Raw genomic sequence first — 22,575 nt, forward strand, 5'->3', positions numbered from 1 at the left:
TGAGCTGAAGGAGATCTGTTGATTAGGAAGTTAGGACAACACAATATGTTTTAAAATGTTGACTTCATGAAGATGACTACCTGGAAATAGTCTTTGTTTTCTTGCAAGATTTTGACCCAGTTCTGATTCTAAACCTTGCACGTGGAGAGGAGGCACACTTTCTTTGGAAGGATTATGTCAAGACATTAGCCACATTTGTTTTCTTTAATCTCTCAATCTTTGTGAATTAGCGCTTTGACTACTTTTGAACAAGTGGAAATGTTATTTCTGAATATTGAATATTTTTCTCTCAGATGTTGAAACTAGTTTATCAGCATAAAGGTCTAAGAAATGATGCATTCCTTAACTGGGTTTTTAGATTAAACTGTGAGATAGGCCCAGAAGTACATAAAGATAGTGAAATTCTATTTGCAGTGTCAGTGTTTCAATATTTTATGAAATTAGCAAAGCTTTATTGTATTTTCTGCCTGGGTAGTCAATTGAATAATGGCATAATAATTAAGAATTCAAAGACAAAATTTTGTTGAGGGGGAAAATAAATTAGAAACAGTAATGCAATCTTGCTCATATATATTTTATGAATTTCATGCATTCTGTATTTGAAAGTTTGTCAAGATATGCTTGGGTATTAAAATATAGATTAACGTTGAAAGTTTTAATATTTTCCTCTGTTTACATACTTCGTCCTTTGCACACATAAGTATAAAAACATTCTACCAAAAGCAGTTGTGAGGATATTCTCTGATTATAATAACTGAATAGTGAAGAGAACTGAAGAATATTTTCTAAGTTAGAGAAGCAATAGTGCTTTCTTTAATTCTGAGCCTTTTTGTATTTTGAAGCAAATTATCACACATACTCTTCTTCCATTTCCACATCTCAATTTGAAAGAGTGAGTCTTCAAATTATTATTTTTTTTAAAGATTTTTATTTTTTTCCTTTTTCACCCCAAAGCCCCCTGGTACACAGTTGTACAGTCTCAGTTGTAGGTCCCTCCAGCTGTGGCATGTGGGACGCCGCTCCAGTGTGGCTCGATGAGCCGCACCATGTCCGCGCCCAGGATTCGAACCGACGAAACCCTGGGCCACCTGCAGCGGAGCGCGGGAACCCAACCACTCGGCCACAGGGCAGGCCCCAAATTGTTTTTTAAAGGCTTGAAATTTTGGGTAAAGCAATGAAAGAGGGAAATGGAACAGATTTCCCTCTCCATGTTGCTGAAATTTCATATATATGAAATTATAGGACCCTCTGTCACAGCCTAGTAAAAAACAATGTGCAATTATTTGTGAGCTGGATGTGGTACCCAGATGTCCAAGCTTGGGTTTCGCATGCTCCCCAAAGATCTTGTAAGTCAGCTCAGTTTTGAGTTGATATACAGAACAGATTGGTGATTAAGCTTTCATAGTTCTAAAACTTCACAGTGAAAAAAAAATGTGTTTTCCTGAGCTTTGGGTGATCTCCATAAACTAGATTGGAAAGTCACGTGAAGCCAGGTCTGTAGGCAGAATAAGCGTCAGATGCTCAGGTTGGCAAAGGCAATGTTCATTTTTAAGGATGCTCAAATAGCACTGTCTAGGTTACCTTCCCTTAACTGCCTCAGGGAAAGTTTGCCCCTGAATCTTCTGAGAAGTGTGTGTATTGGGAATTTAACTCTTTTTTGGATATTCTGCTATCTTCCCTCTTGGCTCTTTCAGTCATTTTTGATTACCTAAATGACAGCCCCTGTTGCAAAGTTTTCCTTTTGACATGTTCCTCTTGCCATCCAGCATTGTTTCTCAGCATCTCCCCCTGAGGAAATGTATGCTAATGGAATATTACCCCAAGCAAAATAAAAATCCTGGACAGGCAGATCCACTGCCCAAGCAAACAAACTGACAAATCAGATGATGCTTGGCTAAGCTTTGCATAAATGCCCATTTTCTACATCCTTCTCTACTCGTCTCCTATGCTAGAACAGTCATTCACAGATATGGTTGTATCTACAATGAACTATGCAAACTCTAATAGCACTAATTGAGGTTGGTAGACCAACATCATCATTGTCATCGTCGTCATCATCATCACCAACACATATTGAATACTTACTATGTGCCTATTACTTTAATCTTACCTCATTTAATCGTCATGTAACTCCTGGGACATATTGGTAGGAATCATCATTCACATATTTAGATGAGGAATAGGGAATCAAAATTGCTACCCAGTGACACACAACCATTAAGGACAGGCTAGAATTCAAACTCAGGTGTTTCTGCTTCTAAACCAATGTTTTTACTCATAATAGTAGGGCTCTGATGAGATATATTGATATTGATTCATTCCTAAGCATTTTAAAATTTCCACAATTTGTACTAGCCCTGTGGACGCCAGAATATTTTTAGACTCTAAAACATCTGTTCAGCTCAGTTATACTTATTTTAATTGAATTATCATTTATTGAATACTTACTATGAGCCCTCACTCTTCTGGGCACTCAGGATTCAGAATACAAAAGATACATCATTTTCTTTGGCCAAACAAGCATTGTAATGGGTTAAAGACAAGACATTGTACAAACTTCAATGTACCGAGCACGTTTCCCTCCCTTTATTATGTCTCAGGAAAAAATATCGATGTAGAAATAACCCAATAAGTTCTAGTTTAACTACCTAGAAGGATTAGAAAATTATTCTTATAACCAGTGGCCCAGTTAGAATAAGATAAATGATCAGAAATATCTAATTTTCTTAAATTGTTTCCAAAGAAACCATGCTGTGCAGGCAATACATGTCAACATAATTAGTAATGATTTAATTAAGGATTTGACCTCTTAAGTAAAGCAGACATCCAATAAAATAATTTTTATTCCATGAAATAAGAGCATGTTTCTTTTTTGTCTCAGTGCAGAAGAAAAAGGAGTACACAGATTTCAAATGTTTGTATTCGTCTTTTATTACTCCGAGCATATAGCTTGAATCAAATCGTCACAATTATTCTTATGAAGTATCGAGGGGTATTCAGCAATGTTATAAAGTGACGTTTGGATTTTTGTAATTTTTCCTTAAGTTTACTCCTTGTATTTTGAACTATCTCAGCATACATTATTTTTTAATATTTTAAATTTTACTTGAGTTCATTTCTTGATTTTATTTTAACCATTTGAGATTGGCTGGAAAAATGGCAGTGTCAAATTGAGTTATTATTATAACTAGTAGATCAGTTGGGGAAAATAGACAAATAAATATAGGGTGTAGGGGCTGGCCCCATGGCCATGCGGTTAAGATCGCACACTCCGCTTCAGCGGCCCGGTGTTTCACTGGTTTGGATCCTGGGCATGGAAATGGCACTGCTCATCAGGCCATGTTGAGGTGGCATCCCACATAGCACAACCGGAGACACTCACAACTAGAATCTACAACTATGTACTGGAGGGCTTTGGGGAAAAGAGGAAAAAAAAAAAAAGATTGGCAGCAGATGTTAGCACAGGTGCCAATCTTAAAAAAAAAAAAAAAGGTAGTGTTTATTCTGCTTTAGAATTCATTCACTCCCTAGAAGACATCAGTCTCAGTCTTGATACTAGTGATGTATAGTAGGTAACAATTATTATAGTAGAATTCCATATATTCTTGGACATCATAGCATCCATATAATTAATCTAGGTGAAAGCATGTTTATTTATTATACATACAAATTTCCACCCGAAATCAACTTGACTTGAATAAGAATTTTAATAAAGCTTCAGTGGTCATTCTTTCACCATTCTCTTTTTCTAATTATTACCTACCTAATTTTCATTTGGAGATTTTATGTTTTTCACCTGTCTGGTTTATGAAAGACTGAACTAAGCTTTTAAAAGCTGTCTGTTTTCTGTTTGGATCTCAAATTCCAATGGATAATGAAACATTTTCTGAGCATTAGTTTATGTGGCCTCTGGTCTATGGTACTGTAATCCTATATCTGAACTAAATTTGTGAAACAAACTGGAAAAGCAGTGTACAATCATTATTTTAGGGTCTTAATTAGTCTGCAACATTTTGATGAGAAAATGATGTAGCCTTATTCTCCACTAGTTCGACACTGCACACCTTCAACATAGTTTGTGTTTGTCGTTTTATTATGCTTCTTCAATAGGGTACAAAAGTATCATTAGACCCTGGCCATGTTCTGCAAAATTGAATTGGAACCATTTAATAGCCAGGGGATCCAGCACGGGAAAGGGCATCCATAATGCTTTCTATAGGGAGACACTATGCTTGTCCTCTGAGAATTATGCAATCAGGGATATTTGGCTGCTTTAAAATGTTCTGCTTTTGTAGAATTCTTCCCCAGTACAAAATTCTTAGAAGATGTTGGTGAATTCTACATATTCTTCATAGATCTCAAACTGCTCAGGGTCTGAAGGGCAGAACTGGTGCTAACATGGTTGCTACAGTAGCAGGATGTGATTCAGACAGAAAAGAGAGATGTACCACCTCCAGAAAAAGGCAGACTTATCTTGCCTCTCGTGTACTTTATTCAAAGGCAAGCTTCTCAGAGCCCTGAGCTTAAAAATTTGTTGAAATGAAAAGAGTTTTCCTTGGTCTATAAATTTCAATGTTACTACCACAATTATATCATAATAACTATTATTTTAACTATTATCTTGTAGTCTCCTATCCTTAGGGCTTTGCATATATAAATTGATTGTATTTTTATAATAACCTAGGAGAACAGAAGTGCTATGAAAAATGTGCTGTTATCCTCATAGTCTCCTATGAAATAGAAGTCCTCATTGTACAGATGGGGACACTGAGGCACAGAGAAGTTAAATATTAGCAAATAAGTGGCAGAAGTAGGATTTGAACCCAGGCAGTCTGACTCTAGGGTCCATTATGCTACCCTGTGTCTCAGTTCATGTTGAGGTTAGAAACCCGACATGTTGTCAGTATATTGCTGGACTCTCACTTGTTAAAGTAGTAAATATTTGCCATCAGAAAGCTGTGATTTAGCACCAAATGCGTAAAACTTATACATTAACACACAATCGTTAGAGAATTCATTGTATCCAAAATTATGAAATTTTGGGTCCTAATATGTAAGTTTCAGGTTTTTTCTTTACAGCAGGCAATATATTTTTTGTTCCTTCCAGAAAATATGTTTTCTTAAAAGCAAACTGGATATGGCACCAAAGAACAATACATAAAGGAAAAATGGAAAAATCAGATTTAAAATTAAAATTTTAATTAAAAATCAAAAGCTTTTGCTCTGCAAGAGATACTCTTAAGAAAATGGAAAGGAAAACCACAGACTGTGAGCAGATATTTGCATATCACAAATCTGGCTAAGAAGTTGTATCCAGACTATATAAAGAACTCTCAAAACTCAATGATATGAAAACAAACGAGCTGTCTTAGTCAGCTCTGGCCGCTCTAACAAAACACAATAGACTGGTTGACTTACACAACAGATGTTTATTTCTCACAGTTCTGGAAATTCAAGCAGGGTGCCTGCATATTTGGTATCTGGTAAGGATCTGCTTTTTGGCTCATTCTTCTCACTCTGTGTTCTTTCTTCCTATTTTTATAGGGCCACTAATCTCATGATGAGGGTCCCAGTCTCGTGACATAATTTAAGGCTAATTACCTCCTAAAAGCCCACTTCCAAAACTATCATAATGGAGCTTCAATATATGAATTTTGGAGGGATAGACATTCAGTTTAAAACATAAACCAATTAAAAAATGAGTCAAAGATATGAATAGACACTTCACCAGTGAAGATGTAGAGATAAATAAGCACAGGAAAAGATGCTCAACATCATCAGTCTTTAGGAAAACACAAATCAAAATTACAATGTAATCCCACTATACCCCTATAAGAATGATGAAAATTAAACAAACAACAAAAAACTGATCATATCAAATGCTGTTAAGGATGCAGAGCAACTAGGATTCCCATACATTGTTGATGGGAATGCAAGCTGGTACAGGCACTTTGGAAAGTAGTTTGGCAGTTTCTTAAAAAATCTACGCTTATGTAGACCCAGCAATTTAGAATAAACTTCTAATTATTTACCCGAAAGAAATGAAAACTTATATTCACACAAAAACCTGCGTAGTAGCTGTATTCGTAATCACCAAAATGTAGAAACAACCCAGATGTCCTTTAAGAGGAAAGGATAAACAAAATGTGCTCCATCCATACAATGGAACACTACTCAGCAACAAGAAGAATGCATTCTTGATATATGCAGCAACGTGGATGCACCTCAAATGCACTTTGCTATAAAGGTTACATGCTGAATAATTCATGTTTATGACATTCTGGGGGACAATAGCAAAACTGTAGAGACAGAGGACAGATCAGTGTTTTCCAGGGATTAGGATTGTTGGGGAGAGGTTAACCCCAAAGGGACAGCACAAGGAGATTTTTGTGGTGGTGAAACTGTTCTGTATCATGGTTTTGGTAGTGGAGTCAAGGCTCTCTGCTTTTGCCAAAACCCGTAGAACTGTACAACACAGAGTAAATTCTTTTGTACGTAAATTAAAATGTTGAGAGTGGTGATAAATAATGAAAATAAAACACATTGGCAAGGTTTTTTGTGCAAGAACCTTAGTGAAGTTCGTATCCTTTGACTTTGTTTTTCCATTTCTAGAAATTTATTCTTAGGAAAGCAGTCAATGACATCGTCCAGAGCCTTCTTTGCAGTATTATTTATCACGGAGAAATTGAAAACTTCTTAATTGTGCAATTATTGTGAGGTAGTCAATAAGTTACAACATATTTTCCTTTCATAGGCATTAAAATTATGTTTCTGAAAGTTCATTACAGAGAGAAATGATCATTCTGTACTGATACATTATCAGTTTACTCTATTGCCTGACCCAGTTTAACTTAAAACTATTGATTTTCAAATATTTAAAATCTTCTAGACAACCTGAAGTACTTTCTAGAGGTGAACCACATATTTAAGGTAGTCCAAATCCTTTTCTAAATAGCTAGATATATAGATAGATAAGTAGGTAGACAAATGAAATGAGTAATATTATTTCTGCCTTTATAATCATTTTGGTTCCTCTTTTATTTTTCTATTTAAGATAAAATTGGGATGGAGGATAGACATAGTGTCTTTGACCCAAATCATCTTTCTATTTGGAATGTCTTTTATCCCCATTTTCCCTGCTAATGAAAAGCCACATTATATATAAATGCAGCTTGGCAATTTCCACGGTATTATCTTGCATTAGTCTCTTTGATCTATCACCAGACCTGATAGTATAATCAAGGATAATAGCAGTGGCCCTCCTGCCAGTAATACAAGGCATCTGAAGCCTAAAACAGCTTAACGTTTTTCCAGGGCCACATTTTGGTAGGTGGTAAAGGCAGGACTCAAATCCAGGTGTCACAACTCCTCTCAAATATTCTGTCTATTATAGTGCCTTGTTTATTTTCTCCAAGATTTTCCCTTTTGAAGAAGCATGTCCTGCATTACAAAGGTCATTTACTCCGATATTGTTATTCTGGATTCATCTTTTGGAAATTTTACAGAGTCTCTCTATAAAATTCTCATGAGAAACAGGGTTTTCACACTAAGCAGATGTCTTCAGATCGTATTTTGAGATCTCTCAGTGTGCTTTTCTTTCAGTGTGCACTTCTGTGCCTTTTTGGACAGCAGCCCCGCCCCCTGATTCCTGAGCTGTCCACTGTGTCCAAAAGAGCTGGGATTACTGTACCTCAGATGCAAACAGGCAGAACAAGTCAGTGCCTAAAAATGGAATCTTGAAGCTCATTTCAGAGACAATAATCCTGAAAGCCAGGCTTTCATATGCAAGAGCCAGGCATATGGGAGAAAAGTGTTTTGAAAACTGCAAATAGCTCCCTCCAGATATCAAGACCAGAGGCCAAAGGACTCAGAATACAGGTTAGCATAAGCTAGAATCCTATGTTGGCAGCTTTCCTGGGTCAGAAAGGAGAGGCCTAGGGAGAGTGTCAAGAAGAGGTATATGTATGCTGGCCCTGGCCCCCTCTCATTCTGCAGATGAAATATTGGCCTCAGGAAATGAAAATTATGGGCATTCCAGATAGGTTAAAGGGAAAGCCAAATCAGAGGGGCCAGTGCCTCATTCTCCTGTTTGAGACTTTGGGAAGAGATTCTGCACTCAGGATTCCCTGTACCTCAACATAAAGGGATGGGGCTGGAATAGTGAGACAATGATGTGCTGCATTTAGACAGATTGGGCCTGAGCTAGCTGCTAACCACCCTCCAACCTGGTCTTCTGGGCCTATTTATGACATGAGGTCAATCCCAAAATCCCGGTGTGGGATGTGGAAATGTTGACTGCCCCAGGAAACTGGAACTAGCTTGGAGTCAGGTGTAGGTGAGCGTAAAGTATGTGGACTAGAAAATCAGAAGCTGTGACAGGGACCCTGGAATGTAGCAGTGGGTGCAGGCTTCAAAGACTGGGTAGTGATACACAAAGGCCGAATCAATGGAAATGGCTCTGTAGGGAACCAGCGAAATTCAAAAGAGTGTGTAACACTGATACACACGTGTTCCTCCTACACTTGGCTGCCACCCAAAGAGAATGGAAGAAAGGAGAAAATGGAGAAACATTGAAAAACTGAGATTGAGTTAACTTTGAAAAGATTTAGTTACATCGTGAGGTACTAAGTTTCTTTAAATGGATATATTCACATTTCCGTCTTCCTTCCCCAACACCCAGCTGCCCCGAACTACCAAACAGAAATTGGGGCTTGCGAGCAAATTACTGCTGTCTTTAGGAAAATTAAATCATTATTTTCCAGGGTCACATTTTGGTAGGCGTCAAAAACAGAGCTATATAAACAGTTATTTTTTTCCATACCTAAGTCATAATGAGTAAATTTCAATCCTTTTACATGCACATAAAATAGTGGTTGCTTCCCCCTGAAATGTGACATCTCAGCACTGAGACATTTGTTAGATTTTACATAGGTTTTATTGAGTAACTGTAATTTGCTCCTAAATCCTGTAGAGTTTCTGCTCTTTTGCATCTTTTCTCACCCTAAAACTTAGTACAGTATTCATGAGCTAAAGGTGTTGTAATACTGCACACTTTACTGACTCTCCCCCAGATCAGGCCTTGTATAGCCAGGTACATAAATTATCCTGACAGGGAGTAGAAGATAGGAGTGTCCATAGGGCATCATGTTTAAGAAATGGGATCTGGAGCCAGGATGCCCAGATCCAAATTCAAGGTCCACCATTTTGCTTCTGTTTGTCCTTGGGCAGGTTATTTAACTTATCCAAGACTCAATTTTCTCATCTATAGAATGAGCATAATGCTATTTCTTACCTCATAGTATTCTTGTGCCATTTAAATGAGTTGATGTATGCAATCCCCTTAGAGTAATAACTGACATCTACTACACACAGTATATGCATTTACTATTATTAATGCTTTGAAGATTAAATGAGTTGATAAATACAGGTAAAATGTAACACTGCTCTGGGTACATTTTAAGTGATCAAAGTGTTAGCTGCTATTGTTGATTGTATGCTGAGGAACCTGGTAGAGCGGCTCATTTAGACAGGCTTCTGAGCAAGTGGCTCACCACCATGTAGGTGCGATGTCAGCGAACTCCTGGCCTTTGTAAACTTGTTTACCTTGGAAATATTGTCTTCTTATTTTTAGCTGTTATTCTTTCTTTCCTAAAGTATTTTCTTTTTAGCATTTCTTTTGTGTTTTCCCCCGTGTTCATTTTAGCCTTTGCTCTTATGTTCTCTTTTTTTTCTTTTATCAGCTATTAGAGTTTTATTGTATTTCACTTCGTGAGCATCCTTATATCATTACTATATTTTTTGCTTGTGTTTGTGTTATTTATCTAATATACATTGTACTGTTTTTGCTGAATGTCCCTGCTTTCCTCTTCCTATTTGGTCTTGTGTTCTATCTTATTATTCCATCTCTCCATTCTGAACTCTGTTTATCTTTTCTACTTTTGAAAAGTTTTGCCCTATTCTGCCCCATCCCATGATGCAATTCCCAGATAACCAAGATTCTCTCTCCTTTGGGCGTACTCTTTCCAATACTAAATTGACTGAAGAGCTGGCAATGAATTGTGTAGAAACCCTTCTTTATGGTTTGGCATCAGCTGAAAGTAATGTAATGAGGACATATGTGAGACATGAACCAGGAAACAATACAGTGTAACAGATAAGAATACAGCTTGAAATGTCTTACAGATCTATTTTCCAGTTCCAGTTCAGACACTTACTAGCTATAGGATATTGAGCAACTTTTGTAACCTCTCTGTGCCTCAAGTGTAACAATAGTGCCTAACTAATGATGTTAATATGAATATTCAGTAAACCACTACATGTAATGTAGTTACTGCAGAGTATAGCCCACTCTATGCTGTCCCAAATATCAGAGGCTGTTGTTATTTTATTGCAGTTGTTGTTGTTCTGTCATTATTAATATGATAATACTTAGCATCAGGTTTCTTTATTTGTCTTCCTATATGTGTAAAACAGATAGACAGGTAAGCTTCAAATTGTGAAATTAGCAGGCAGAAACATCAGTTGCATTGTGGGCGTGCATTTTTGCACATAGCTTTTGTTTAGCCCTTAGCTTTTGTTTCAGATTTTATTGGTTTGAAATATAAACATTTCTTTAGCTGATTAGGGTCTCAGTCCAGAAGTGGCCAGGGACTACTTGCCTTTAAGAAGATAACATTCGAGGCCAGCCCGGTGGCTCAGCGGTTAAATGTGCATGTTCTGCTTCAGCGGCCTGGGATTCGAGGGTTTGGATCCCGGGTATGGACATGGCACCGCTTGGCAAGGCATGCTGTGGTAGGTGTCCCACATATAAAGTAGAGGAAGATGGGCACAGGTGTTGGCTCAGGCCCACTCTTCCTCAGCAAAAGGAGGAGGATTAACGGCAGATGTTAGCTCAGGGCTAATCTTCCTCAAAAAAAAAAAAAAAAGAAGAAGAAGAAGATAACATTTAAATTTAAAAAATGGAATTAAATGCATGTGAATTTGCTATGTACTGTCAGTTGACATCTTACTCAGCTGTTGGCAAGCATTTAATCAACGTTTATTGGCATTCTTTTCTGAGATTTAAATAGGACATAAAATTTTATGACATGTAGAGTATTTTCGATAACTGTTTCATTATTTTCCATAGATAGTATGATAGTATACATGGAGAAATATCAATAAGGTACCCAGAATGCATTATTTTTGGAAGAGTAAGGTAGTTTAAAGTTTGTATAATGACAAAATGCGAGTCTACTTTTTCAGATCAGACTGTAGATTTGTGAATATCTGGATTTCTCTTTCGTTTGCTATTTTGTCTGTATCTTTTCTCTTTGTGAACACTTATGGTATAGGTCAGAAAACTAAGAATTATAGTTGTTTGTTCTGTTGTCATAAAAGATAGATGATAGTTCATAATAGTAAACTTTAGTTCCTTGGAGGTCACAAAACAAAAAGTGCCACAGGATGTAGTATATACGACAGGTATGGTTTAAACATTAGTTTGATATGGAAAGCCCAAAGTCTGATAGCTATATTAGTGTTAAATTTACTTGGTTGTTTGACCAGTAGCCACAGAGAGTCTGCCATGAGCTATTTCTACTTTAAGTAGTATATACATTCAAACTGGAAAAAGAAACATTTTTAGGGACTCTTGAATATATTTATATGTTCAAGAATCTTTCTTTCAGCTAAGTATTTTTGCTTTTAGCAGGGAATGGGCAAGCATGAGAACTGTAGTGTGAACTATGGCCAAGACCTAGTCATCTGGCTTCTATGCCACAGTCTCTGGAATTACCAACAAACAAAACTGAGTGATAAATAGGACCCCAGAATTCCACTCCTAGGTATATACTGAAAATCATTGAAAATAGATACTCAAACAAGTACATGTATAAGCATGGTCATAGCAGCACTATTCACAATAGCCAAAAGGTGCCCATCAGTGGATCAATGGATAAACAAGTTGTGATATATACATATAATGGAATATTATTCTGTCATAAAATAGAATAAAGTAGTGATATATCCTACAACATGGATGAGTCTCCAAAATATTATGCTAAGTCAAAGAAGCCAGACACTAAAGATCACAAATTGTATGATTTCATTGATATGAAGTATTCGGAATAAAGAACTCTCTAGAGACACAAAATAAATTGGTAGCCAGGGTCTGAGGGGAGGGAGTAATAAGGAGGTACTACTTAATAAGTAAGGAGTTTTACTGTGGAGCAATGACGATATTTTGAAACTAGGTAGAGGAGGTAGTTGTGCAACATTGTGATTTACTAAATGCCACTGAAGTGTTTACTCTAAAAGGGTTTATTTTATATAATGTGGATTTCACCACATTAAATTATTAAAAGAAATACTGAGTGACAAGGTTGAAACAGCACCAATGCCGTATTCTCAGAATCACAACTGGTTGAAGTAAGTCTATTCCATGAGGAGAGAATGTGGGGTTTGTCACTATTGATCCCAGGGAGCCTGATGAGGACTGGAGTAATTTTCGAGTCTTCTTGAAAGATGAATTCAATTTCCCTCTTAAATATATTCTGTTTTATTATGACATTAGATTATCAGAGCTTGTGAAAATCACTTTTAATGGCTAAGTTTCTGTGCCATGGGCTGCTTTATTTTCCATGCTTGCCTGAGACTTCAGTTAGTCTCATTGATCCATCCAAGAAAATGAAAACAGGGAAAGTGTAAATGATCATCTTTTGAAATGGGTTCTCTCTATACAATGGGAAGATAATTATACCAATGTAGATGGGAAGATGAGGTTATTCAGGCTCAAGTGCTTTATTTTTGCCTCTTAAGTTGTTTAGATTAGCCAACTATATCAATAAAATGATTTGGATAATTATAAATAGTCTTTATATTTTACGTGAACCAGCCTGTGAAGCTGTTGGTAGTTATTTGTACACATGTATAAATGGTAAAGCAAATGCTTTCCATGGCTATGACATAAATACTCAGATTTTTCAGATAAAGAAGGCCATTAAGCTTTTGTGGTCTATATCTTTGCAAGCATTTTTTGAGGTTTCTATGTATTGTCTTCCATATGTTAGACACCTTGTTATATATGTTGCATAAATGATTTCTAATCCTCAGAATATCCCTGAAAGATAAATGTGATTATTTCATTATTGCCGATGATTTAACTGAGGTTCAAAGAAGTTAAGTGATAAAAGGATAAATTGTACTAGGATTTGCCTTCAGACACTCTACTGTGTCAGGCTAGGAGACCTTGTGACTAGGATCCCATTGTGCAGTTTTCCTTTTGCAAGATTTCTTCTAAAAGAGCTCAGATGCAATTTGCAGAGCCTGCTTATGACTATTAGTTTGGCTTCCCTAAAGAAAAGTCTCATCTGTTTGCTCACATTTCTGAATTAGTGTGTATAGATAAGCTATCCAAATGTTGGCATATTGACACTTAACTGCACTGAGGAAATGGGTATATCAGTTTATATGAAAGCTTAAGTTTTAAAAGGAATTCGAACACCCAAAGTGAATACCAAGCATGCTAAAGGATGACCAGGGAGGATGTTAAATTCGGGGCATGGGAAACCTGAGCAACTGGGAATTTAAGGAAGGCAGAAATATAACAAAACTTGTGTGTCAGTCTGAGTCATTCAGAATTTAATGTCAAGTAACTCTTCCAACGCGGACTCTCTTCTTCTCATGTAGCTTCAGTGTTAACTGTCTTCCAAATTCCTTGTATTTTCCTACCACTATGCTTTTTTTTAAATTGAGGTTTAGAATGTTATATAAACTTCAGGTGTCGCCTCTATACATTTGTTGACACTTCCACTGCCTGAAATACCCCCTCCCCCATTGCCACCAATTCTTAACCTTTCTCTTTCTCCTTGTTGAAAGCCTTCCACTGTATGCTAGTCCCCTAGAAATTCTTCTCTTTCAGGAACCACTACGTGTTTTCTGTTTGAAGCACACATTTGCAACTTGGTATTTACTTTTGGACTAAGTTTTATTTTTGTATGTTTATAGCTCATCACTGTTATTGATCACAAGCTTTAGAGGGTAAATAATAGCATCTTCACCTTTTTTATCCCATCACAAGCCTTGGACATGGTATGGGCTTATCACATATTGTTGATTTTATAACTCTTGAAGGCAGGGTTTTCTAAAAATGTATTCATAAAAATATCATTTCTAGGAGAGATTGTCCTCAAAGAAGATGGTTATTGGTCAAATAAAGCTGGAAAACACTACATACCTTTTCCACCCTAGGAAATTTGCACTGTACATTGGCATTTTCAACACTCTGCGAAGTTCTTCCAATTTTACTGTTTTACCCCAGTAGTTTTGGTTTGAGTAATTCATCAGATCATTCAAAGGGGGAATAGTAAATGAAGTAGGGAAATTTTGGACTAGCTTTCAACTTTTGTCTCAAGATTATATACTTTTGGCCACAAGTCCATTTCCATTGTAGTTTGGGGTTACTCACCACTATGCACAAACAGAACAAAAGAATCATCGTGTGATAATCTTGCTTAAGGTTACATACCTAGAGGTGAAAGCACTCAATAGAAAATTAGAATGATAAAATTCTTTATAGGGTAGAATAGAATGCTCAACATAAATTGTGGTTTGCAGGCCAACAGACTACCTCTGGCCCTCATTTTGCAGAAGAACATATACTTGTTACATATGGTTGTCAATAGCACGTCAATCATGTCTATCTCCAGCCATCCATGGCTAAATTTTTCCCGGAAGAAGCCCACTTTGTCCCTGTGAAGGATGACAAATGGGAGTTTTGCTGTGGTATCTACCTTTCTAAACGCCAAATGATCTCCTGGCAGTTTTTCTTGACATAAATATCATGAACGGCTGAAGAAGCCATCATTTTTTGCACTCTATTGGTTTAGACACCAGGGGAAGTCTTCTAAGTTAAACTGAAGTAACAGAGGAAGTAATAACCTAAATGTTTCTTGGACTGGCCTTGATTGTGCATTAATTAGCATCTGTCCTGATCTGGTTGATTACAGGAGAAGATGTATCAGGGAGTCTCTGCTCAGCATCTCCTCCTCCTGAACAGATGGCTTGCGAAATTCCCTGCCGAATGGATTGTGTGCTGAGTGAGTGGACAGAGTGGTCGTCCTGCTCCCACTCTTGTTCAAATAAAAACTCAGATGGGAAACAGACCAGGTGGAGAACTATCCTGGCATTGGCTGGAGAAGGTGAGTAATAGTAAAAGTTTCAAGAATGGAGTGAATTGCCCAATTATTATTTTTTTCCGGTAAGTAATTGAGGAGTTCATATTGCGGAAGCAGCCATGCATAGGTGATATTTCTATTCCCTGAGTCCAAATTAATAGTTTTGTTTCCATGCATACCTTTTCTCTTTAATCCTCTAGGTCATCTATGCTGGGTTCCCATATTTACATGAATTGTTTTAACTCATACCTATGTACAGGCCATGAGAATCAGATGGATGTTATTTTTTATTATACTTTTTAGGGAAGAAGAAAAAGTTTGGTTGACACACATCCAGCTTCAGATAGCTCATCCAGTTGGGATCATAATTGGAATAAGTTTGGTAAAAAGAGTTCCAAATTAGGAATCAAGAGACGTGGCTTCTTGACTGGTAACTGCCACTAACATCGACAAGCTACCTGATCCGTGTGCCCTGATTTCCTGTTCTATCCTGCTGGCATATTGTGAGAGGGAAAAAGATGAAGGCTGTGAAAACGACTTTGAAGAAGCTAAAATGTGCTATGGGAATGTAAAAGGGTGACATCAGAACAAATTAGAGGAGCAACTGTTCCTATCATTGATAGCAATGGTCTATGTCCCCAGACACAGGCGGCATTTCTTTCAGGACCTCTCTTGGCTTCGTCTGCCTATGGCTTTTTTAGAACAGCGGGGTGGTGTGGCCACTGGCTGTGAGGAACTCCTTTTTAAACAAGATTCTGTTCTTTGATCCTGAGAAATGGGGTCAGGGTCAAGATGAACGCAGCTTTTCATATTCTTAAAGTGCTGTTGCGTCCCCCTCTTGTCTTTTATATTTCTGGAAGGAGAAAAAAGCCAGTGATATTTAATGGGGAAAAAATAGCAAGAATAACAAAACCAAGGTCACAAATCTCCTTGAGCATTTGGCCCACTGAATAAAACATTATAGTGTGGAAGAGTAGGAAAAAATCAATACTTTAGATAAATACCTGTTTTTACATGGATATAAAAATGTGAAAGAAAAGACAGTAATGAAATTTGATTGTCTGACTCACCCAATACCATAAGGATGCACATCTGTATGGTCTCCTTGCTAGTGGATAACACCTTATCCGATGTTATTTCAGAGTTTAAGGACTGGCTCTCTCCTGCCAAACTTTAAGAGATACCTCTGCATTTCTCTAATTGCAGTAAAATGCACTGTTTGATGGAGGACAGTTGTCTTAAAATGGTTCTCTGGGAAAAATAATGCTTTCTTAGGAAGGAGAGACCAAATATAGGTTAGGTAATTTGTGTGTATATGTGTGTTTGACCTAATATCACTTTAAGGTCATGGGCTATCGTGTCTGACTAAGTTATGTAAGCAGAGTAATATTCAAATGAAAGGAGATTTCCTTGGACTTTATCTCAGAGATACATGCCCCAAGAGGTGTGCAGTAGAATCAATCAATTTTTAGTCTAATTTATGTATACTACTGCTCATTATTTAGGAGAGAGGAGTACAATATATTGTCTCAGGTTGTTACTCAGAACAGAAGAACCATGGCCTTAGAGTGGGAAAAAGGGTGCAGTGGCTCAGGCCTTATGAATCTTGTGTCCAAAAGGCCATCTTTGTAGACCATTAAAACAGCAAAAACAACAAAAATAAGAATGGCAGTAGCAAAAACAGCAACATCATAATAACAACAGCAACAACAATGCCTTCTTTCTGATTTTGATTTTTTGCAGGTGGAAAGCCATGCCCCCCTAGTCAGGCCCTCCAAGAATATCGTTCATGCAATGACCATTCCTGTATGCAGCTCTACTGGGAGACATCACCTTGGAGCCCCTGTTCTGCAGACACATTGGTAACTGCCATTAATGAAACCATTGGCTGGAATGGAGAAGCTACCTGTGGTGTGGGCATTCAGACACGGAGGGTCTTCTGTGTCAAGAGTCATGTGGGACAAGTGATGACCAAAAGGTATTATCAATAATTTATAGAAAGTTCACATGATTATTGCATAGCCGAGTGCTTTTGGTCAAAAGCATTTAGCAAGCAATGAATATGACTCAGTTTGTGCTAGAGTAAAAGTTTTTTTGTTTTGTTTGACTCTTAAAGAATAAAAAATTTGCCTTAAATAGAGGTAAACATAACTCCAATATGGATCATTAGTAAAGTTATAATATGTGCATTAGTTAGTGGATAAAAGTAAATAATGCCTGCAAATATTGAATCAGTTTGAGTAATCAAACACATTTTCTAGAGCTGATCTTAGTATTTTGGGCTCTTTTTCGATCATATCCAGGCTAAGTCAACATGAAGGTAGATTCTACACTTTGACAGGATAGGGTTATGTTACACTCTTCTTTAGGTTCTAGTGATCTTTTCTAGAGTGAGCAATAAATCTGTACAGCCATTTTGAATAGACTATTTCATGCCTTCAAGTAAGTTACAATCTAATGCATGTTATACTCTGCACTTGGAGATATAAATTGAAAAAAAAAAACAGTAGGAGAATTTGGACATGGGAACTGCATGTAGATATACAAAAGAGTCAAGAACAATTGCAAATTATGGAGGAAAAAGAGTAATTGACTAGAGAACTCAGCTGTGGGAATTTCATCTCTAGACCAAATGAGGAGACATAACTGTTCCTTGCGTCTGTGTAGGCACGCTAGTGTAGAAGAAAATGTAAGGGATCTATGCAATGTATGGAGACTGGGTGACTATCTTATCCATAGAGATTTCCCAGTGGCCATCTTTAAACTAGTCCCCTTCTTGTGGTAAAAGACCCCACCCCAGTCACAGAGGTGGTGGGTCAGCAAGATGGGCTGGTGCAATCTTTTGTCTAGTGTCAAGACACTAGGAAACTTAGAGCTCTTCCCCAGGAATTTCAAGTTGGGAAAATGAAACACTCTTTTTTCTGTTCGTGATGCTCTAAGTATATGAATTGAGAGTTGCCACAGCTGTGGTCAGGTGTGGTGGAAAAAACAGGAGAATAGAGTAAAACTGATGCTTAGAAAGAAGTAGAAACTGAAGCAGAACAAATCCTGGCAGCATCAAATGCTGGTCCCATCTCCCTTAGGTACACACCTGCCCTTCCTGGAAACACAGGCAGATACATCTACTCTTCTGCCTAGTTCAGTCCACTTTGTGTTGCTGTCATGGGCAACTCAAACATCTGATTACTTTCATCTTGGGGCACCATGAAGACAGGCTCTGGGCCTTATCCATACTGCCATGGAAACCACTTTAGCTGTGTGTAAGGAACATCACGGAAGCTCAGTTAGGGGAAATGAACTGCTGAGGGCAGAAATAGTGCAGCCTGGCCAGATGTTACTGGTGTTGGAGCATGTGATGTGCCGATGGTTTTGCAAATGCAAGCGAAGATAACTATGACTTGAAGTAAAACACGGCTAGGAAGACCTCATCTTTCTCTCCACCTGAATGTGGCTTCCAGAGGGCTGGGGTTGGGCATTCTTCATTGATGAAACTCCAGACTTTAGGACAGTGTCTGGCATATCATTAGTGTTTCATAAATATTATTAGAATTCGTGCGTGAACTAGACCTGTGTGCAGGAAAGTGACAGGGTTTGACAAGGTTTGGATATGAACTGCAGAAGATTGAATGAACCTGATGTTTTTTTTATCTTTTGATAAAGAAAACATATTTTATCTACCCTGATGAATTTTGGCAAAGGGGACAGCCATGAAGAATAATGAATACATTATGCATGTGACCTTCTGCTGTTACTAACTCATAAATGTTATTTCTGGTTTAGCTTCCAATTGTACTTTGCTTGTATTTTTTGGAATATCAACTATGTCACTTGTGTTTTTCAACTTGCCTAGTATCCATAGCACCATGTGGACTGAATGAAATAATGGAAGTTATAGCCAAACACAGATGATAATGTTTGCATATCACCTGGTTCAGGTGATAATCCAACTCATAGAGTTACAGTAAAATCCTAAAAGGGCAATAAAGTTATTATGCAGACATGGAACTCCTTTTATCTTCAGAAGGATTGCAGCCTTGATAATGTTTATTTTTATGATGTAAATTTTCAACTGCTTAAAAATGATGCATGAAATACTAGCTTGAATATACAAATAAAAATAAATATGCCTTAGGTATAGTAGTAAACCCTACATAAAATGCAGCAAACTGTTATTCCTTGTAGTAATGAGAAAAGTTAGCATGCCTGAAGTCTGATCTCCTATCCACAAAACTTTTCAGCTGTGATCCGCAACAGGAAAAATCCACTTGATATGAATGCAATTTATCTGTGTCTTAGCAAAGGGGCATTAGAATTGAGACTGACACCTACTGAATAAGTTATCATCACATTTTAAAGGGCTATTTGGACATGAAAAGTTGGATTATATGTACAAATAGCCCTCTATTTCCTCTTCTAAGCTCATAACTACTTTGAATGACAGTTTTTTAATAAAGTCTGAGCACATCAGCTTACTCAGATGTTAACTTAATATTTTGTGACCAAAAAAATCCTAAGACTAAAAGTTTATAGTTTGAAGCATTATTCACAAATATGCATTTGTTTGAAAATTTACATGAGACTAAAATGTTACTGTTACAATGAATAACCTCCAGTTTTGCTCGGTTTACCACCGCAGAAAACAACTTGCACAGATGTTTCCCCTAACACACACATATATAAAGACATCGTTAATTACTTTTTGCACTGTTAATGAGGTTGGAGACTTAACAACCTAGTTTTCATTCTGACTGTCTGTCTCCAAACAATCCTGCTAAATATGAGGAGCTTACTCTGCCTTTAGTAGAGTTAATTAAAATTCTTGAGGTTAATGAGATTAATTGAGCTAAGAAATTAATACCTAGTGTCCAGTGAGGCACATAGGGAGATAGTGAGATTATCAGCAGTGGAAAGTATCCTTTGCTCTGCCCTTTCAAAAAATATGTATTTTTGTTCTTTGTCCTGTGAAAGCTACTGCAGTGGAAAAAGATCCCCTGCCACTTGTGAAATCCCTGGGGTGGGGATAGGGGGATAGAAATAAGAAAGAAGAAGAAAATATCTTAAAGGAAGAGGTGCCTTCAAAGTAGAGAGAAGGAAGTATGTTTCCATGGAACGGATGGGCTAACATAATGTGTTTTATCTCTAAACCCGCTGCACTGGGAGCCACAGAGTTCCTTGCAAGTTCTTGCTTCCCTGGGTTGGTATTTTGGTTGCATGTAATTGTATAGGTGAGAATGTTACCACTGTGTGAGTAATAGAACTGATCATATCAGAAAATGAGAACTAGCTAGGACACAACTGAAACAGAAGTGAGAGCTTATTGGGATATTTTAGGGGTTTTGTTTGACTATTCAGTGCTTTTTGTTTGTTTGTTTTTTTCAGTTGCAGTGTACAAAAAATAATAAAAAAGATTAAAAACACACAACTCAAAGCCTTCCAAAAGTCCTGATAAGGCCCTTTCTGCCTTTAATGTGAAAACATCTGGTATTTTGTGCAATATAGTAATACGGAGCTCCATTTAAACATTTACTGTTTAAAAAGTTAGCAGGTTTGCCCTGGGTAACTGAGTGAGACAGTGCATCAGTTCCTGGGTCACAGGGCTGTTCAAGGAGATGGAGCACTGTGTGTCTGCATCTCAATGATGGAGGCATAACTGAAGAAAGGCAGGTCTTTGTAACTTAATTTGATGCATTTCAGCATAGTGCTTATAAGGGACCCAAGGCTATAAGGTGACAAAAAGACAATTGTTAGAGAACATCCCAGTGCAAGTCCAGGAAAATACATTCGTTGAAATGAAGTACATTCATCCTTTTATCAAGAGCACTGCCAATCTAGGATCAGAGTGTTACAGGAAATGAGAAAGTATAAATTATGACATACTTTCTATACTAACTAAAAAGTGTATCCCTATGTTTCCCTGGGTTTTAAGACTTCAATTTTATTTTGGAAATGGCTGGATAAATTAGTCTAATATCCCCAGGGATTTATTTATCCTCAGGCTCCAATAGCATAGAATACTATTCAATCATTCACTTACGGTTACTAAATATTTACACTGAGCTAAAATATGGCACTTTTAAGATATGATGTACGATGGAATTCCACCATCAAGTCTTTTGAAATTAGTGTATGTATCCTGCATGCATGTGTGTGCACATTTGCACCTACCCACCCACCCACCTGCACACACGCAACAAAACAGCAGCACAAAAGATGTCAAAAGCCTTTTTTTGGTCAATGACAATACAACAATACAGAAAAAAAAAATCTTACAGCTTTTAGAAATGGAGGGCACATAAGTTCCTAATGGTCAAAGAGAATATTTTTGAAGACTAAGAGGAAATTTATGAAAATTGGAAATGTGATAATCCTTGAGAGGGTAGACAACATGTAAATAGAAAGGAAGAGGAAGTTGAACCCCTGAGAAAAAGGTCAACCTCTTGGCATAAGAAATGAACAAAAAAGACAGTTTCATTGACAGGAAAATATTTGGCTCCTATGAGACCAGAAATCACATTCCAGGAGAACCCTCAGGTCATGGCCTCTATAAAAGCAACATAACCTGAATTTGACCTTTACCATTGAGGACGTGATATTGTTTCTCTCTCATGGACTTAAAGGAAGAACACAGAAAGAGAAAGGGGCCATGTTATGGAAACCTGACATTATGCCCAGTGAGTATTTATTGTGAGTGATGACAATAAAGGGTAAATAAAGTACACAGTATCAGTTCCCTAAAAATGATTAACGCTTCCTCCTGACTGAAGGGAACAAGGTCTCTACAATACAAGCCACCCTCTTCAGAAAGCCTGAAGGCAATGCCACGCATATTTCTAAGCTATTTTGTGAATTCATGAGTGAGTGAGAATTGGCTGGGTCAGTGTAGGCCCCCCAGCTCTATTGAGGACACGGGAAGTTGATGTTACTCAAGCTGTACTTTCATTTCCAACCCTATACCAGGAGAAATTGGAGAGGAGTTAGAATAAACAGCAGCACAGTTAAGGACTTGGGAATGATTTTAGTGTGTTTTGCTATGTCTAGTGCAATGTGACATAAATTTTCCTTCCCAGAGTAGCTTGTTTAAATATCACCAAATCCTCATAAAGACACGCTTCTTTCTTTCTACTGTTATGTTCATTGAATTGATCTCTTTGATAGACAGTTCTTTGATAGTGTATTAAGGAAGTTAATAATAATACCGCTAATAATTAATGTATTGAGCAGTTCTTTTTCTGTGAATATATAAATTTTCCACTTTATTTTTATCAAAGTATTATATGCTCCATAGAAGAAGTAAAATAATACATAGTAGAAGTAAAATAAGGGACTGATGATGGAAAGCACCAGGTCCCCAACCATCTCCTACTCCAATTAGTACCCTACGTCTCCAAACAAACACGTGTTAACAGTTGATGTGATTTTT

At 37.3% G+C, this 22,575-nt stretch overlaps 1 protein-coding gene across 1 annotated transcript in view; it reads left to right on the forward strand.

Annotated features, from left to right (window-relative positions):
- Positions 1-22,575, forward strand: part of THSD7B (thrombospondin type 1 domain containing 7B) — a 675,055-nt gene that overhangs the window by 296,848 nt on the left and 355,632 nt on the right. The window contains exons 7-8 of the mRNA XM_046659574.1: positions 14,988-15,179; positions 16,899-17,133. Of these exons, the coding sequence (XP_046515530.1) occupies positions 14,988-15,179; positions 16,899-17,133 (427 nt within the window). The remainder of the gene's footprint in view (positions 1-14,987; positions 15,180-16,898; positions 17,134-22,575) is intronic.

The sequence above is a fragment of the Equus quagga genome, chromosome 4 (assembly GCF_021613505.1).
Source record: "Equus quagga isolate Etosha38 chromosome 4, UCLA_HA_Equagga_1.0, whole genome shotgun sequence".
Lineage (NCBI taxonomy): Eukaryota > Metazoa > Chordata > Mammalia > Perissodactyla > Equidae > Equus > Equus quagga.